The 16,108-nt window shown below is 47.3% G+C and overlaps 1 protein-coding gene across 1 annotated transcript; it reads left to right on the top strand.

Moving 5' to 3' along the window:
• The first annotated feature begins 14,244 nt into the window (after positions 1-14,244).
• Positions 14,245-15,505, top strand: LOC136531939 (uncharacterized). The gene has a single exon (XM_066524594.1). The coding sequence runs from the start codon at positions 14,380-14,382 to the stop codon at positions 15,046-15,048; it is 669 nt and encodes a 222-aa protein (XP_066380691.1). The 5' UTR covers positions 14,245-14,379; the 3' UTR covers positions 15,049-15,505.
• The last annotated feature ends 603 nt before the right edge of the window (positions 15,506-16,108 follow it).

The raw sequence follows: 16,108 nt of genomic DNA, 5'->3' as shown, positions 1-16,108 counted from the left end.
TGGTCGCCGGTCGGCAGACCTCACGCGGCACGCGGGCAGGCACCGACCGCGTGGACCTGTGTGGCCACATCGCCGCTGCCACCTGATCGAGCAGCCGACCACGCCGGCGCATCGGATCGCCCCGCCGAGAATCTGTCCCGCCTGGCGGCCCACAAGCCGGGCCCGACCCACGCCGTGCCCCCCTGTCCAGGCCGCCGTCCTCCCTACAGGGCCGAAATACCCCACGCGTCAGGCCTCTCCCTGACTTCTCGACGCACGGAACATGTCCTCCTCCTGGGTCTTTGCGGGGGCGTTTGATGGGCCGAGTTTTCGTTTGGTGATTCAAATCAACGACTGCTAAAAAAATAGGTCAGACTAGGATGAAAACGTATCGGATACGGACGGATATCACTGATATTACATTTGTTTTCATATTTTTGTCCGGATTCGGATTCGAATACGGATAGTGTCAACTATGTCGGATAGGATACGATTGGATATCGACATCATAAATATGCGATTTGAGTATTCGGATACAGATACGGTATCGGATGTTGGATATCCGAACTCGGATACGGACAGATCTCAACCCCTCTAAACGGATTCGGTTTCGAATACGGTCGGAAAATATCCGTACCGTTTTCATCCCTATGTCAGACCATGTGTGCGACACGATCACACGACCAAGACCACCACCGTTCAAACATGGCGCCGTGCATGATTCGTGCTACGGTTAGTTGGCGGGCATTCTGACCTTGACCGCTTGCAAGATAGTACATCACCGACCAAGAAATTAATTGAAGGCAACAATAGTCCGTTTGTGAGCCATCACGGAGAGATAGTTCAACTCGTTAATTCACATGTTCCATCAATTAAGTCAGAGATGAACTTGATTGCCTAAGTTTGACACGACCTGCTTGTCTAGTGTTGATACTCTGCCACAAAGTTATAAACGCCGTGGTGCAATGCACGACCAAAATATGATGTCGTGGCGCATTAAATGGCTGAATACAAATTGTTGCATAATTTTTTTTGCGAGACCCTGTTATAGACACCAACACTCACATACACGAGCGACGCACGCACACCATACCCCTATGAACATCACCGAAGAACTGAGTTGGACCGGTAAATCTTAAGTTTGACGAAGTCACCACAGGCGTCTCGCTGTCGACGGGCACGTCGCCTTAAACAATAATGACAGGCCACGGGCGTCTGTCCCATCCGGACACCACGCGGCAACTCCGCCTCACTTTGCCGCACTTCTCCCGCTGCACGCCCGCCTCGCTTCCCTACCACGCGACCCATCTCGCGTCGCTTGCTCCTCGCCCCAGTCGTCGCGCGGTCCATCGACGCCTCTCGCTGCTCGCTCCAGCCGCGCCCCTGACCGGGCAGTCGTCGGGTGGGCTGCGCTGGCCACGCGTGCTACAGCTGTGCGTCGGGCCAACCATGCCACGCCACGCCCCGGCTAGTGTGACAGAACCGACCAATTATACGAAATTAAGTAAGAAAATCATCCACCAGAGCAGACGATTGAACAAACTTAAGCCCGTATAACCCGGTAGTCCATGAAATCATGAAGGATTTCAAACCAACTCGTGTCCCAGCCATGATCATAATAAGTTTAGCGGTCACCATCACAAATTACATAAAAGTTCGCATCACAGATACATCAGGGTTTAAACATAGTTATTACAACCAGTTCGAATAAAAGTAGCGGAAGTCATTTGTTCAAACCACACACACTCATGCGGAGTTTAAATATAGTGCCAGCGAATGATCATCTCCAACAAAAGCATCAGGTGAGACGTAAGGAATGACCATGCCCATGGTCCTAAGCATCACCCATCGCAGGATAAAGGCAGTTGATACAGTCATCGTAATACATCTGCCCATCTGCAACAAGTGGGAATAAAACCCTGAGTACGAGAAGGTACTCAGCTAGACTTACCCGACATAACCAAAAATAAATGACACCAAGGATTATGAAGGGCTTTATAGTAGGGTAGCTGACTCATTTGCAAAAAGAAGCATTTTTAGCATTTCAAGAACCTTTCTAAAAGCATTATTGCCAAGTTAATTATTATGAACCTGTCGACTAGATTTGCACCTATACTAGAGTAAACATGTGATTAAGCAGATAATAATAACCAATGATCATTAAACAACGTCCATACTGTCATATTCATTATAACTGTCCAAGTGTTCCATAAACATTTACTACGATGAAGTAACTCAAGTCAAGTGCTCACTATCCAGGAGCGATGGTGATTCGAATCGATTCCTAACCAGCTGGTGATTTATTCCTTACACAAACCTCACTCACCCGCTAAAGTGAGATATTGATCACCGAGTCAACTTTCCAGGAATCTCGAGTTTGCCAGGAACCACATGTACCCGGGGGCCGACCGACTGCACTTTGGTCTTATCATCCCGCCCCCGTGTCCTACCACACCTGCTCCGGCACAGTGCGTTGCGGGCAATCTACTCGGCCCGAAAAATATCCCAGCTTCGCGGTCAGAAGGTACTTTATCCGGCCAGCTAAATGTAAGGCATGCGTTCAACATGACTTGAGGCCCAACAATGGTCGGTCCTTAATCGACACAGACGGAAAACACTACAGTCCAAAACTCTGCAAGTCTCCGTCCGGTCTCAACTTCATTTAACACTTAGTTATACCATAACTTCATAGTCATCCAAGCAGATCCAGGTAACCACCTATAGCTCGCAGGTGACAGGAAATCACCTGACTTCTACCGGTCTAAGCCAGCTAAGCATTGACTTGACTGCGGATACCAGGGTAACAAGGATATAGTATAACAAAGGTAGACAAGGTATAATGCAGCAACGGTTGCAAACAACTCCTGAACGTAATGCATCAATTAAAGTAAAGCATTTAATTAAATAATCGCAAACCGGGAGAAAAATGCTCCGGGGCTTGCCTCTCTCGAAAGAGCTCGGACGGTGATCGGGGCACTCCGGAAGTTCCTCAACGTCCTCCTCGTCGGCTTCTGGCACTTCCTGCTGCTGCACCTCGAGCTGCTCCTCGGGCTCCTCGGGTATGACGACTGGGTTCTCGGTTTGCGATCCTGTATGATGCAATGCGCGTAAGTGATTATGCAAACGGTGCATCGAAGGAGATGAATGCGATGGATATGTTTAAATGCAAGGTAGTCAACATCATCCAAGAAACTACACTACAAGCACATGTCATCTACTGCATTCTCTTCTACTACTAATATGTTAAGTCAACATATCTTATGGAATGCTTCAAAGATACACCAAAGCTTTACTAATTTCTTAATTATACTTAAAGCAACACTTGCTTAAACCCTAATTAATAATAGGTTTGAATAGCAACATATATTTCTGATGCTCCTAAAAATCTGAGAAAATTACAGTAGCATAATACTATCCTAAACAAACTACCATAAAAATTTCATGGCATTTGGATAAGTAAACTATCCTACACAAAAATGACAAGCTATAGCATAAAAATGAGCATGAAATTACTTTGTACTATGAAAAGTGTCAAACAACAGAATTAATATTTTTCCTAGGTTCTTCATAGCATATAATGACTGTACAAAAATTGTCACATGCATGTTTTATACAAAATTTGCCCTCTAGCAAAAATAACAAAAATCAACTATTAAAGGTACTTGAACTACACCTAAAAATTTTCCCACAGCACATGCATGCAACATATTTTTCCTAGGAAATACATGACATAAGAAGATTAACAAAATTGGAATCATATTTTTCTGAAGCCTATAGATTTTTCTACATATTTTTCAAGTTATCAGCAATATTCATGATTAAATAAAATTCTACAGCAAAGTATCTCAAAATGACATGCACAATTTTTCCCAAGTAGATCTGATGATAAGAAACCTAAACAAATTTATCTCAACAGATTTGAAACAACTTTGAGTACTCAAACATTTTTCAAACCATTTCAAATTTCAAATAATAAAGAATAAATTGAAACCATTTATTCAAACGCTACTGGGCCAGCCCGAACGGCTTAGGCGGTCCACGACTGTGCGCGCACACGGCCCAGAACGGCGCAGCCCAGCACCGGCTTCCTCTCAGCAGCGGCGACTGGCAAATGGGACCCGCGCGTCAGCGAGAGAAAACAGGGGACGGAGGAGACGACGGCGCGGCAGCTGCGAAATTCGCCGACGGCGAGTTCTCCGGCGAACCCGACGGCACCGGAGTGCTCCCCACAACTATGCGCACCCATCCATACCTTCATTTCAACCTCTACCATACCCTAGCAACGACGGCGTCAGCAACGGCGGGTGGCAGTGAGATCGCTGCGGCACTCCGGCGACGGCGAACTCCCATTGCCACAACCAAGCTTGGTACAAGCTTTACTAGACTACTACGGAGCTATCTAAGCAACTAGAAGAAAATGTAAGAGTCCCTAGCTACCCCAACCATGGCGGCCTCAACTCCGGTGAGGACACACGCATGGCGGCGGTGTCAGGAATGGACAATGCGCCCTTACCCAAACTCAGACGGTGCAGCCAAGGGTGGAGGAGGTAGAAGAGAACAAGGCGGCACTACAATGAAGATGTGGTGAGCGATTTTGTGACGGCGAGCAAGAGCGAGCTCGTCGGAGTTGCTGCGGCTACTGCGGTGGAGCTGTGAGCGAGCGAAGAAGGCGAATGAAAACGAAAAACGAGCGGTGAACGGGTCGGGCAGGCGCGCGGGGCTTAAGGAGAGGCCAGCGGTGCCAGAATGGCCGCGGCACGTGGCCTGCGTGAGCAGAAGACCGGCGACGCACGGCATCCACGCGGCGGTGAACTTCTGAACCGGTCGGGTACTGTAGCTGCGATTCAGAGAACAACAGGGCTGACTAACAGCGCCAAAAGATGATGCTCGATCTCCTAATCCGTTGAGTGTTAGCGAAAGAAATCAAAACAAAAGTTGTACACCTACATGCCAGCTACAAAACTCATTTAGAGATCACTGTCTAATTCGCAAAGGACAAAGAGTAAAATCATGCCAAAGTCGTGTTCAAGAAACTGAAAACTGGAGTTTATACTTAGAAATTTCTAAGTGTTGAACTCAACCCAATTTGTGACTTGTGGGACCATTTTGAGCATGTTGTGCACATTTTCATGACTTGGTCACAAAATACTTTTTGTTCCTCATATAATTTGCTACAACTTTGTTTTAGGTTGCTCAGACATGCAAACATTCTAAGTGATGCTTTTTGAACAGTCAAACCAAAAAGTCCTAGGGTCAAAACAAGTCAAACCCTGATTTGGAAATCTTAATTAGGCAAAATGATCAACATGAACATTGTTCCTAATGACTTTCTAAGCATAGCTAAGATGTTTAACAATGTATTTAGCCATACCACACATTGGTCATACAATAATCAAGCACTAAAGGTACTGAAACGATGAAAAATAATTGAAATCATACTTTTGTTTCAAAGTCATGTTTCCCATGTTTCAAGTGATATATGCTCATGAATGGATGAATGATGCACATGATCAGGAAATGCAAGTGCAATTAGGCAAGACTAACACCAGGGGTGTTACAGTCTCTAGACACCACCTGTCGACGAAGGCGGTGAGGAGGGGACCATCCATGTCTAAGAGGCCAGCATTGATAGCTCTAGCCAAGCCCAGAAAACTGACTCCTGCTCTTGAGAGGTACGGGGCGTAGCGCTCGTCCCACTCGAGCGGACGATGAGTTTGGGGATGCAGCAGGACCAAGGCCTAGAAAAAAACAATGTTAGAATCAATAGCGGGGTTAAAGACATTATACATGAAAAGGAAATATTGTGTACAAATCACTTACATCACCGTTGTCGACCATCAAGTGTGTTGGGTGGTCCATGTCGTAGTAGGTCTCAAGAAGGGCGAACTGCAGGCGCGCCATGCTGAAATTGTGAAAACGATGAGACAACGTTAGAATATGGAAAAAGTAAATAAAACTTGCTAGATGGTACAAAAACAATGAACAAATGCATGGAATATATAAGCAACACCCATTTTAATCTATGTATGTACCTTTCTAACCTTCGAACCACTATGACTCCTGTTCTATGTTTCTAATTTCTTTGACTTCTTATGCTTCTTATGTGTGGCAGCAGTATGATCGAATTTGTGACATTTGGAGCAACGGACCTGTCCTGGTGCCTCATCGAAGTTGCCAAAACCATACATATCTTCACCATACTCATTTGATGCATCCATAACTCCCTGGAGCCGCCTTTTCTTCCTTCTACCCTTCTTTGTCTTTAGAAGGTTTGGATCAGGAACATAATCCAACCGGTAGTACTCGGGCCATTATGTCGGATCTAGGTAAGCCTTGAAGCTTGACTCCCACACTTTGAGAGTGTTTGACATGAGGTAAAATGGAGACATGAACTTTTCACTTTCGTGGTCTAGACCCCTGCATCTGCAAGCTATAATGACATGCGAACAAGGGACATGGAGGAGTTGTGGAATGTTACAAGAGCATTCCGCTTTCTCAAGGTCCACCCTATTATTCCTACCACCGTACTTCTCACCCCCGGGTTCGTTCCTCTGGCCGACTTGATATTGTAGACTAACCTCGATGGTCCAAAGGCCTCCCCCACTTGGTTGGAAGCTATGTGTAACACCCTCGGTGTTACGCCCTAAACAGCTGAAAACCAATTTTTATTGAGCAAAAATATTATAGAACATGTGTGTGACACCTAAATAAAGTTTGAAGCACAAACTTTGTAGGTGACAATGCAACTTTTGCCTTTGGAAAATAATATTGCTAGCTAGTATTTCTAATAGCTTAGAAATGGAACTTGAAATCAAATACCGATCAAGACATAAATTTTTGAAGTTTGAAAATAGTGTGACAATGCCATGTTGGTGAATTAATCTTGGAAAATTTTGCTAAAGGTTAGTGCTATGTCTTTGTTCCGTATGGTAATCTGATGTACCCTCTTTAGCATGGTTTAGGTGGTTGAGCCTCAACTGTGTTAGATTAGTTTCTAGACATGCTTTAAAATTCATGCCCAAACACGACATCGGGTTGTCTGGCCGGGTGTGCGTGGTCCCCACGCTTGAGAGCGCGATGTCACCACGTTGGCCACATCGCGTGCACGCATGTTCCTGTGTGTTGCCCGACCGAGTCCATCCTTGGTTTTGCCATAGTCTGGCTGTGGCCTGGCCGCTATGGGCCGCCGTACTGCTGCCACCGCCGTTGTCGTGTTGCCGAGCTACTGGGGCGCAACTACTACCGCCTTTGGCCACTGCCGTGTGGCATTGCTACCATTGTGGCACTGTGCTATGCTGATATGAGTACCTCATCGCTGTGTGCACGTGGGCTAGCCCCTGTTGCTTTGCGCCGTCGCCTCACCTTAATGGCGTTGCGGCCACACATGCCGTGCTTTCCCAACTACCTACGCGCACACACGTTATTTGGTTGCGATGTCTCATAGCGAGCGCACAGGTGATGTCTCAGGTCTGGCCAATCGCTTGCTGACAAGGCGAGGATAGCCAGAGCTCGGACCTACCCCTTCTCCCTGCCGCCTCTGCTGTCTGAGACGCACCCACAAAATTAGCCAGAGAGAGACCACCTCAATCTGATTCAATGCGTCTGTGGCCTTGCCATTAAGCCACCTAGCTGCCCGACCCTATCACACCTTGAGTTGAGCTTGGCCAAGCCTTAATTTGGCCATTTTCCCACCGTTGGGCCATTAAGGCCGCACCCGGCCAGTGCGGGTGGCAACTCACCATTGTAGCCGTGAGAGGACGACCCAGCTATGCCATTAGTTTTGCCTCAACTCCCTCTTCGCCCTGCGCTCATCATATGAACCGCTACCGCTACCCTAGCACCGTTGATGCGGCCATGTCCGCCACGGTACGCCACCATACGACTAGGTCACACGTGGCCAGCCCTCCTCCATCATCCTCTACCCCAACGGTCACTTCGATCAAGTTCATGGTAAGCTCCTGATGCTCGCACGTTAGCTGGTTAGGCCTGTAGCGGCCCTAGTTCACCAGAACGGTCACGCCACCGACGTGGATGGCCGCGTGTCGCTGCAGCCCTCACCAGTGAGCCCCACCACCCATCACCGCCACCTAGCGCAGTCGTCTAGGTCGGAGATGGCGATCGACCCGCTATATGGGTCCGTGTAGGTCCTAGGTGTCTGACATAGACGCTAGCCGCGCCGCCGTGCATAGGGTTGTCGGGGTGCATGTGGGGAAATTAGGGATAACTGAGGGGGTTAAATTAGATTGTCTCAGAGAGGGAAGAATAGTATTAGAACTTAGGAGTAATTCGGGGGAAGTCCGAGGGCTCTTTTGCAAAAATGCTAGCACGCGTGGTCTCCCCGCTTTGGGCCGTCTCGCGCGTGGGCTGCGCCTGCACGGGCCGCGCATTTGTTGGTCACGCGGTGGAATCCATTTTCTTTTTCTAAGGGAATTAGTGATAGTTTTCTGTTTCAATTTCTAAGCCGATCTTTGGTAATTAATATAAAATCATGTAAGTGCCCAAAATTTGCGAAACAAATGTTGTTAGGTTCCTAAAATGATTGTCTATCTGTTGTTATAGTTAGTTCATACATTTCTATGTTGGAACTAAGGGCTATTAAATCATTTGAAAGTACTTAATATTATTAGTGTAATTATTGTAGGAATTTTTATGGTAAATTGGTGATAGCTTTGATCCTGAAATTTTTACAGTAGCTTCATTGTGTTATTATGTGCTTACTATAAATTTTGTAGCCCTAAGATAGCTTGTTTATTAGGGTAGCCAAATATCCATTAAACCTTTAATATGAATAAGAGAAGAATTTTGAGTTATGAAATAAAGCACTTATTAGGGTGAGTTTGACACTTGATTTGATAGAGCTGATAGTTAGCTTAATATCTTAGTCATTAGAGCTAGCTTGTTAGTATGGCACATGTGTTCTTATTTTAAGAGTTGTTGTTGCCGAAGTACTAAATCGTTGCATCATCATCATCGCATGTATATAGAGAACGAGTCGGTGGAGATCATGACCACCGGTGAGCATGAGTTCAAGGAGATCATCAAGGAGTACGAGGAGGAGGAGGTCTCGGAACTGCCATTGACTGACTCAGCTGACACCACGCCTGCCTAAGGCAAGCCCTAGTGCATAACCTCTATTTTTCATATTCACCGTATATGTGTGTGTGTGTGTGTTGTGCATTTACGTTGTAGAACTTTTATGGAAACAACATGCATATATATATCTATCCTAAGAGTCTTACTAGTGCAGGTTCGAGTAGCTGCTATACTTAGGCTGTCGGTAGCGTGGGTAACCTATCGTTACTCACAAGTAGGAAATATTATTATTATTCTCCTGATAAAATGATGGAAAGAAAATGGTGACTAGGTAGGGATAAGGAATGGGATATTGGTGGATGTAAAAAGTTGTGTCCCGCAACGAACGGGGCTTAGCTTGGTTACACTATTTTTCCTGTCCGTGTCGATTGAGGACCATCTGTTGCTGTGAATGGTAGTCAGGTCATAGACTTATTATCCTGAGCACATACTTACTTATGGAAGCGAGAAGGCTCGTTGCGCTCTTGTCGTGGGTTCTGGCTCTTTCTAGACTGACTAATTGGAGGCAGGAAAGGTGGAGGTCTAAGCACCACACCGAGACCGGGTCTCAAGTGTGTGGGCTTGGAGTCCAAGTTTAGACGGGGATCTAGACTCCTCGATAGGAGTGAAATGGGTTAGTCTCATTTGTGCCTAGGGTATAAGCGAGGCATGTGTTTCGGGGTACCCAGCTGGGATACATTGGTTCACAAATCACCATTTCTATGAGACGGAACGACTTGACTACGGTCTAGCACTATAGTAAGAACTAGAATATGAAAGATAGTAAAATGGTTCTGTTTGCTCAATCCTTTCTTGAAGATAGAACATGTGCTTACCTAGAAAGGTTAGCTAATAAAGTAATCATGACTGCTAGTAAAACTTGACCTTAAGGACGCACTATTAGTAATGCTTTTCGCAAACAAAAGAAACACAACAAAATATATTGCCTATCATATCCTTGAGGGTTGGGAAAAATTATTCTCACTAGTCGGGTAAGTCTTACGAGTACATTATGTACTTAGGGTTTATTTTACCCTGTTGCAGGTGCAGCTTGAAGAGTTAAATCTTATGTGGAGGATTCTTCTGGTGGGCATAGACGGATCCATGTATTATTTATGCTAGATGATTACTACATTCCGCTGTTTAATTATCGCACTCTGAACTCTAGTATTGTAATAAATAATCTTCCAAGACTCCATGTCGTATGAAATGGACTAAGTATTATAAGCTCGTACTCATTATTGGATTCTAGATGTAAAACGTGGATTGTTTTGACTTCTCCCTAGGGGTGTGCTCGACGGAACTATCCGTTTTAGCTCACTTTTGAGGTGCTTAGTGTCTAGTGAAAGACAAGCGTCTCTGAAAGTGTGTTATCTCAGACAATTCTGCCACACTATCGTCTCCAAGAGATCCAAGTGTTTCATACCGGCTCTACCCTATTTCTCTTTGGACGCCTTTGCTATGTTCCATCAATTGACAAAGTATTCATTGCACTTCCTGAACGAGTACTCCACAATACCTGACACGTGGACTATACGAATACCCTTGAACACCTTGTTGAATGATTCTGAACAATTGGTAGTCATCACACCGTATCGAAGACCTCCAGCATAAAATGCAAGAGCCCACTTGTCCCTTTGAGGCATCTGATACTGAAGCCAACTCTTTGCCCTAGCATTGAGGACCTTCTGTAACTCCGCAAGCATCTCATCGAACTTTTTCTTGGTTCGACACCCACATAGTGACTTCAACTTTTGCACTACCTCCTTTTTCTTCTACCTCCTCCATATGTTGGCAGCAAAGTGCCTCATGCACCACCAATGATCAAGAGGATGACATCTATCTACATGCTCTTTCACAGCTGTCAGCAGACCATGATGCTGATCTGAGACTATGCATATGTTCCAAGATGAACAGAGCACATTCTGTCTCACAAGCTTCATGAACCAACAACTATCGTCGTTCTCACCATTAGCCAAAGCGAATGCTAAAGGGACAAGTTGATTGTCTAGGTCCACTCCAATGACAATCATCAATACACCCCTGTACTTGCCTATCAGGAATGTACCATCAACAAGTACTAAGGGATGACAATGCTTGAAGGCCTCCGTGGACTGAGCAAACACTAAAAAACTCTCTGCAGAACATGCTTCGGAACCACCATCCACATCCATGACAATGCAGCCCACATAAGGATACCACCTAAGGCCTAGATTGTAGTGTTTCATGGCACTTAGAATCCTAGGAACTTGGTTGTACGCCTCTTTCCAATCGCCCCATAGCAACTCTATAGCATGCTGCTTTATTTGCCTGCCATGCCTTTGAGTACTTCGCTCTATAACTAGTGAACCCAAATATGGTCTCGATCATGCTTGAAATAGATGTGTCATATTGGCCCTAACCATGCCAACAAGACGATGACCAAGGTAACGTGCTGTATTTTGGGCGTGCACACCCTTCGGCTTTGAAGATCGACACGTGTGAGGTTGCCTCACATTGTGAATCTTTCACTTTTCATTTCTCTACCTCTGAGCCCATAGACCCCATTGACATCCATTCTTGCAAAGACCCATCCTCTTGTTCTTATCAGAGTGGCTCACATAATACGGCCTATGAAACCGAACAGCATAATCCATCAGGAAATACTTGAAATACTCCAACGTATCAAATAGCATTCCCTTCTTAATCTCCACCTCCTCAGTATTTGGTACCTCATCGGCCAATAATGACAAACCAATGTCACATATTGCCTGGTCAACCATACTAATGTCGATGAAATTTGGTACCGAGGGTACCTCCACATGGACAACCTTCAGTTGCCTTAATTCAATGTCACTGTACTCCATTCTCAATGACCCATCAGCTGGGACTCCTATTGCGTCTGGAAACCCTCCCTCACAACAATCACTTTTGTCCTCACTACTAGGCTTAGACCTGTACTCGTCCTCCAACACATCATTCGAAGTACTTGGCCCCAAAGTAAAGTCATCTTTGTTCACGGAGGCAACATCAACTTCATCATCCTCCGATCCTTGCGATATGTCATCCATATCATGTGTTCCATCTCTGTTGCCATCGTACTCATCAAATGTTTCTTCATCGAAATCATCATTCAAGGCACTGGGCTCACATGACCTATTAACTTCTCTAACGACAATAGCCTGCAACTCTTCGTCTTAGGTAAGGTTCTCTACGGGCTCCACATCCACATTATCATCCACAACCGCCACAATTCGGCTAGACCCCTTCTCCACAACAACTTCCAAGCACCTAACACTGCTACTCTTGACAACCTCTATGTAGTTCTTTCATTCATCCTCACATGACAAACACATCAACACATAATGTGCTCGTTCCTTCCCACAATTAAATTTGCCTCTGAAACTTAGTGGCCACCCAAATTTATCCCAGCACTTGCTAACCAAACCATCAAAGGTAGGAGGTCCACTAAAGAACTCAACATGTTCGTGCATGCTTTCAAACTCCTCGTTTGCTTTCACTTTGCCACCATGAAACATTCGCACTAACCGATCCATCTACCAAATACGAACCAACACATCAACAACAAATGAACTATGCATTTCGGAAATAAATCATATCCATTCACCAATACACTACAATAACTCAAACTTCACAGTGATGTCACCGAAGGCAAGAAACATACCAAATTAAATCCACCATGCATCAACTACCTACATCCATGCAACACGTAGTTTACGTCCAATCCACGGGTAGAGTATATCTTAAACCTAATCTGCGCATCAAATACCAATAAGCAATGATAAAAACATTCACACCATCCCTAATTTCCTAACCCTAGTCATGGAACTGATGAAGCAAGAAAGCAAGAAATCAAGAAATCGAGGGGGGGGGATCAACCTGGCTGTTTACGTGACTCCACAGACGACGTAGGTGAGGGCTGGCGTTGGGGGATGGCGGCGCCGACGATGCCGCCGCCGGCAGACCACCAGGCAGCGGCCGAGGCGCCGCCTCTCCTGGCGCCGTACTCTTGCGGCACGGCACGATCAGAGAAGGAGTAGCAGCAGCCGTCGCTCAACTCCCCTGCGGTGACCGGAGACGGCGAGGACGGCCGGAGGTGGCGGCGGAGGCGTCCCGACGGCGACGGCGCCTAGGCCACACCCTCTTCTTACTTAACCGACTCAGGAACAAATGGAGATGGAGAGGGAGAGGGAGACAGAGGGTGCATGAAGTGGGAGGGGCCGGGGTAGCGCGGCGGCGGCGGTGGCACGCGGCGTCGGGGGCAGACGCGGGTGAGCGAGAGAGACAGAGAGAGAAGAAATGCATCGGGCCGGCCAAAACCTAACTTGGCCTATCGCACTAGCCCACCTGGCACGACAACTCTGTCGCGCTTGATTCGCTGGCGCGACAGGGCGGGGCCCACGGTACGCCACGCCAGCATCGGTCAAACATGGTTGCCACGGTGGCTCGGCTTGTCGCGCCATCGCATGTGGCGCGACCAAAAGGATCAGATTTACAAATACTTTTATTTGGATTAGTATTAAAATATTGTTTAAAAAAGATTAAAAATTAAAAAAAATCCCTGGAAGGGATGGCTTCGAGGCTGGGAGAAAGAAACTCCTCCACGAACCAACGGACAGCTGTGGGAAGTGGGAACCCTCCTCTCTTCTCTTTGACTGCTGGCGTGTCGGTTTACTCTACTCTACAACGGAGGACGGACAGCTGTCGGTGTCAGCCAGGCTCACACAGCCCCTCTCCGTCTCCACCACGTCGTCAACCAGGAGAGGGGAACGAGCATTAAAAAAAAAAGAGAGAGGGGAACGAATTCACAATCCCCATGCCCACGCCCACCGGGGCGGGGGGGGGGGGGGGGTTGGGTTGAGGGGTCATCGGTCAGTTTCGAATTCGGCCCCGTTTTGTTCCAAAATTTTTTTTTTTGGCTTTTGTCTACTGTAGCACTTTCGTTTTTATTTGGCAAAAATTGTCCAATTATAGATTAATTAGGCTTAAAAGATTCGTCTCGCGATTTCTCGGCTAACTATGCAATTATTTTTTTTTCGTCTACATTTAGTACTCCATGCATGTGTCGCAAGATTTGACGTGACAGGGACTATATAAAAAATTTTGGTTTTTGGCTTCAATTGAATAGTACCGATGACCCCCCACCGTCCGCCGGTCCTCATTAAACTGTACTACCTCCCTGCCGCCCCGCCGCCGTCCGGCAAGGGGCACAACGAACTACGCCTGCCTCTTCCCGGTTCCCCTTTCTCCCCTCCCATATTTCATTTGATTCATCCACTCGCCTTCACCGCACACCCCGTCCCTCTCCCCCAAATCCCAATCCATCTAATGGCGGCCACCTCCGGCAGCAGCGTCCTCCCGACGCACACAGCCCCGTCCGCCCCCGCCTACCCTGCCTCCACCAAGCCCTCCCCGAACCCACGCCGGCGCTGCCTCTGCATCTGCCTCCTCATAACCCTCGCCTTCCTCGCCGCGCTCGCCATCACGCTGCTCGTCCTCTTCCTGACGGTCCTGCGCGTCCGCGACCCCACGACCCGCGTCGTCTCCACGCAGCTCTCCGGCATCGCCCCGCGCCTCACCTTCCCGGCCGTCTCGCTCCAGCTCAACATCACGCTCCTCCTCGTGGTGTCCGTGCACAACCCGAACCCGGCCTCGTTCGCGTACGCCTCGGGGGGCCACACGGACCTCACGTACCGGGGCGTCCAGGTCGGGGCCGCCGAGATCGACCCGGGCCGGATCCCGAGCCGCGGCGACGGCAACGTCAGCCTCGCGCTCACGCTCCAGGCCGACCGCTTCGCGTCCGACCTGCCACAGCTGCTCAGCGACGTCGAGGCCGGCGCCGTGCCGCTGGAGGCCGCCACCAGGATCCCCGGGAAGGTCAACATCCTGGGCCTGTTCAAGCGCCGCGCCGTGGCCTACTCGGATTGTAGCTTCGTCTTCGGCGTCCCCGAGATGCGGGTGCGCTCCCAGCAGTGCCGCGACCGCACCAAGCTCTAGTTGATGATGATGGTGATGGCGGCGGGCCGGTCCGTCGCCGGCGGCGTCAAGGCTTGTTGTCTCTCTCTCTCGTCTGCCCCGCGCGCCGAACCACGTGCGTGCTCGGTGCGGGTTCACGTCACGTCACGCCACGTTGGTTCGCGGTTCGGTGCGTCCTGATTCATCGCTTCGTTCGCATCTCCTCTTGCTGCTTTGGTTGCCTGCTTTTGCGTCCGTCACCACCGCCCGTTGCCGTCGGCGTCGCTCTCCTAGAGTAGCATAGAGTGACACGGCCGGAGAGATGGTTTATACATACTCCTAGACTACCTGCTGTTCCTACTTAGACTAGCTACATACATACTCTAGTTTGTCGTCACTGCTGTTAGTATTTTGTATAGATAATCATCATACCGTATGTACGATATGATGCCATGAATAATGGTTGGTACACAGAATCGGATGAATGGATGGATTGATGGATCCGCAGCGCTTTTCTTGCTTAGCCCTGGATTGTTTCCACCCTTAAACTTTAGGTCCTGTCACATCAAATTGTAGGAGTATTAAACGTAGGCTAAAAAGATATATAATTAATTGCACAGATTATGACTAATTTACGAGACGAATCTTTTAAGTCTAATTAGTTCATGATTTGATAATAAAGTGCTACCGTAACACATATGTTAATGATAGATTAATTAGATTTAATAAATTCGTCTCGTAGTTTATCAACGGATTCTGTAATTCGTTTTTTTATTAGTATCCGAACATCCCTACAATATCCCTGATGTCAACTTCCAAAACTTTACGCCCCGGAACGCCTTATTATAGCTTCTAATCTCATCACAAGTACTACCTCTGCGTGGTGATGGTGACACGCTTTTCTTTTTTCTCTACTGAATTAGTGATACACTTTTCGTGACTGCTCTCCTCCGAGCTCCTTTGCGATCAAGCCATGCATGGGATCTGCGGCACACGAATAAAGACAAAAAGCATCGAATTGCAATACTAAAATGAAGACAAGCACAAATTGCAATATTAAAATGAAGAATTTGGGATAAAACTTAATTTTCTCGAAGATTAT

Source organism: Miscanthus floridulus, unplaced genomic scaffold (genome assembly GCF_019320115.1).
Source record: "Miscanthus floridulus cultivar M001 unplaced genomic scaffold, ASM1932011v1 fs_482_1_2, whole genome shotgun sequence".
Taxonomy (NCBI): Eukaryota; Viridiplantae; Streptophyta; class Magnoliopsida; order Poales; family Poaceae; genus Miscanthus; species Miscanthus floridulus.
This window is presented reverse-complemented; position numbering and strand designations above follow the sequence as displayed.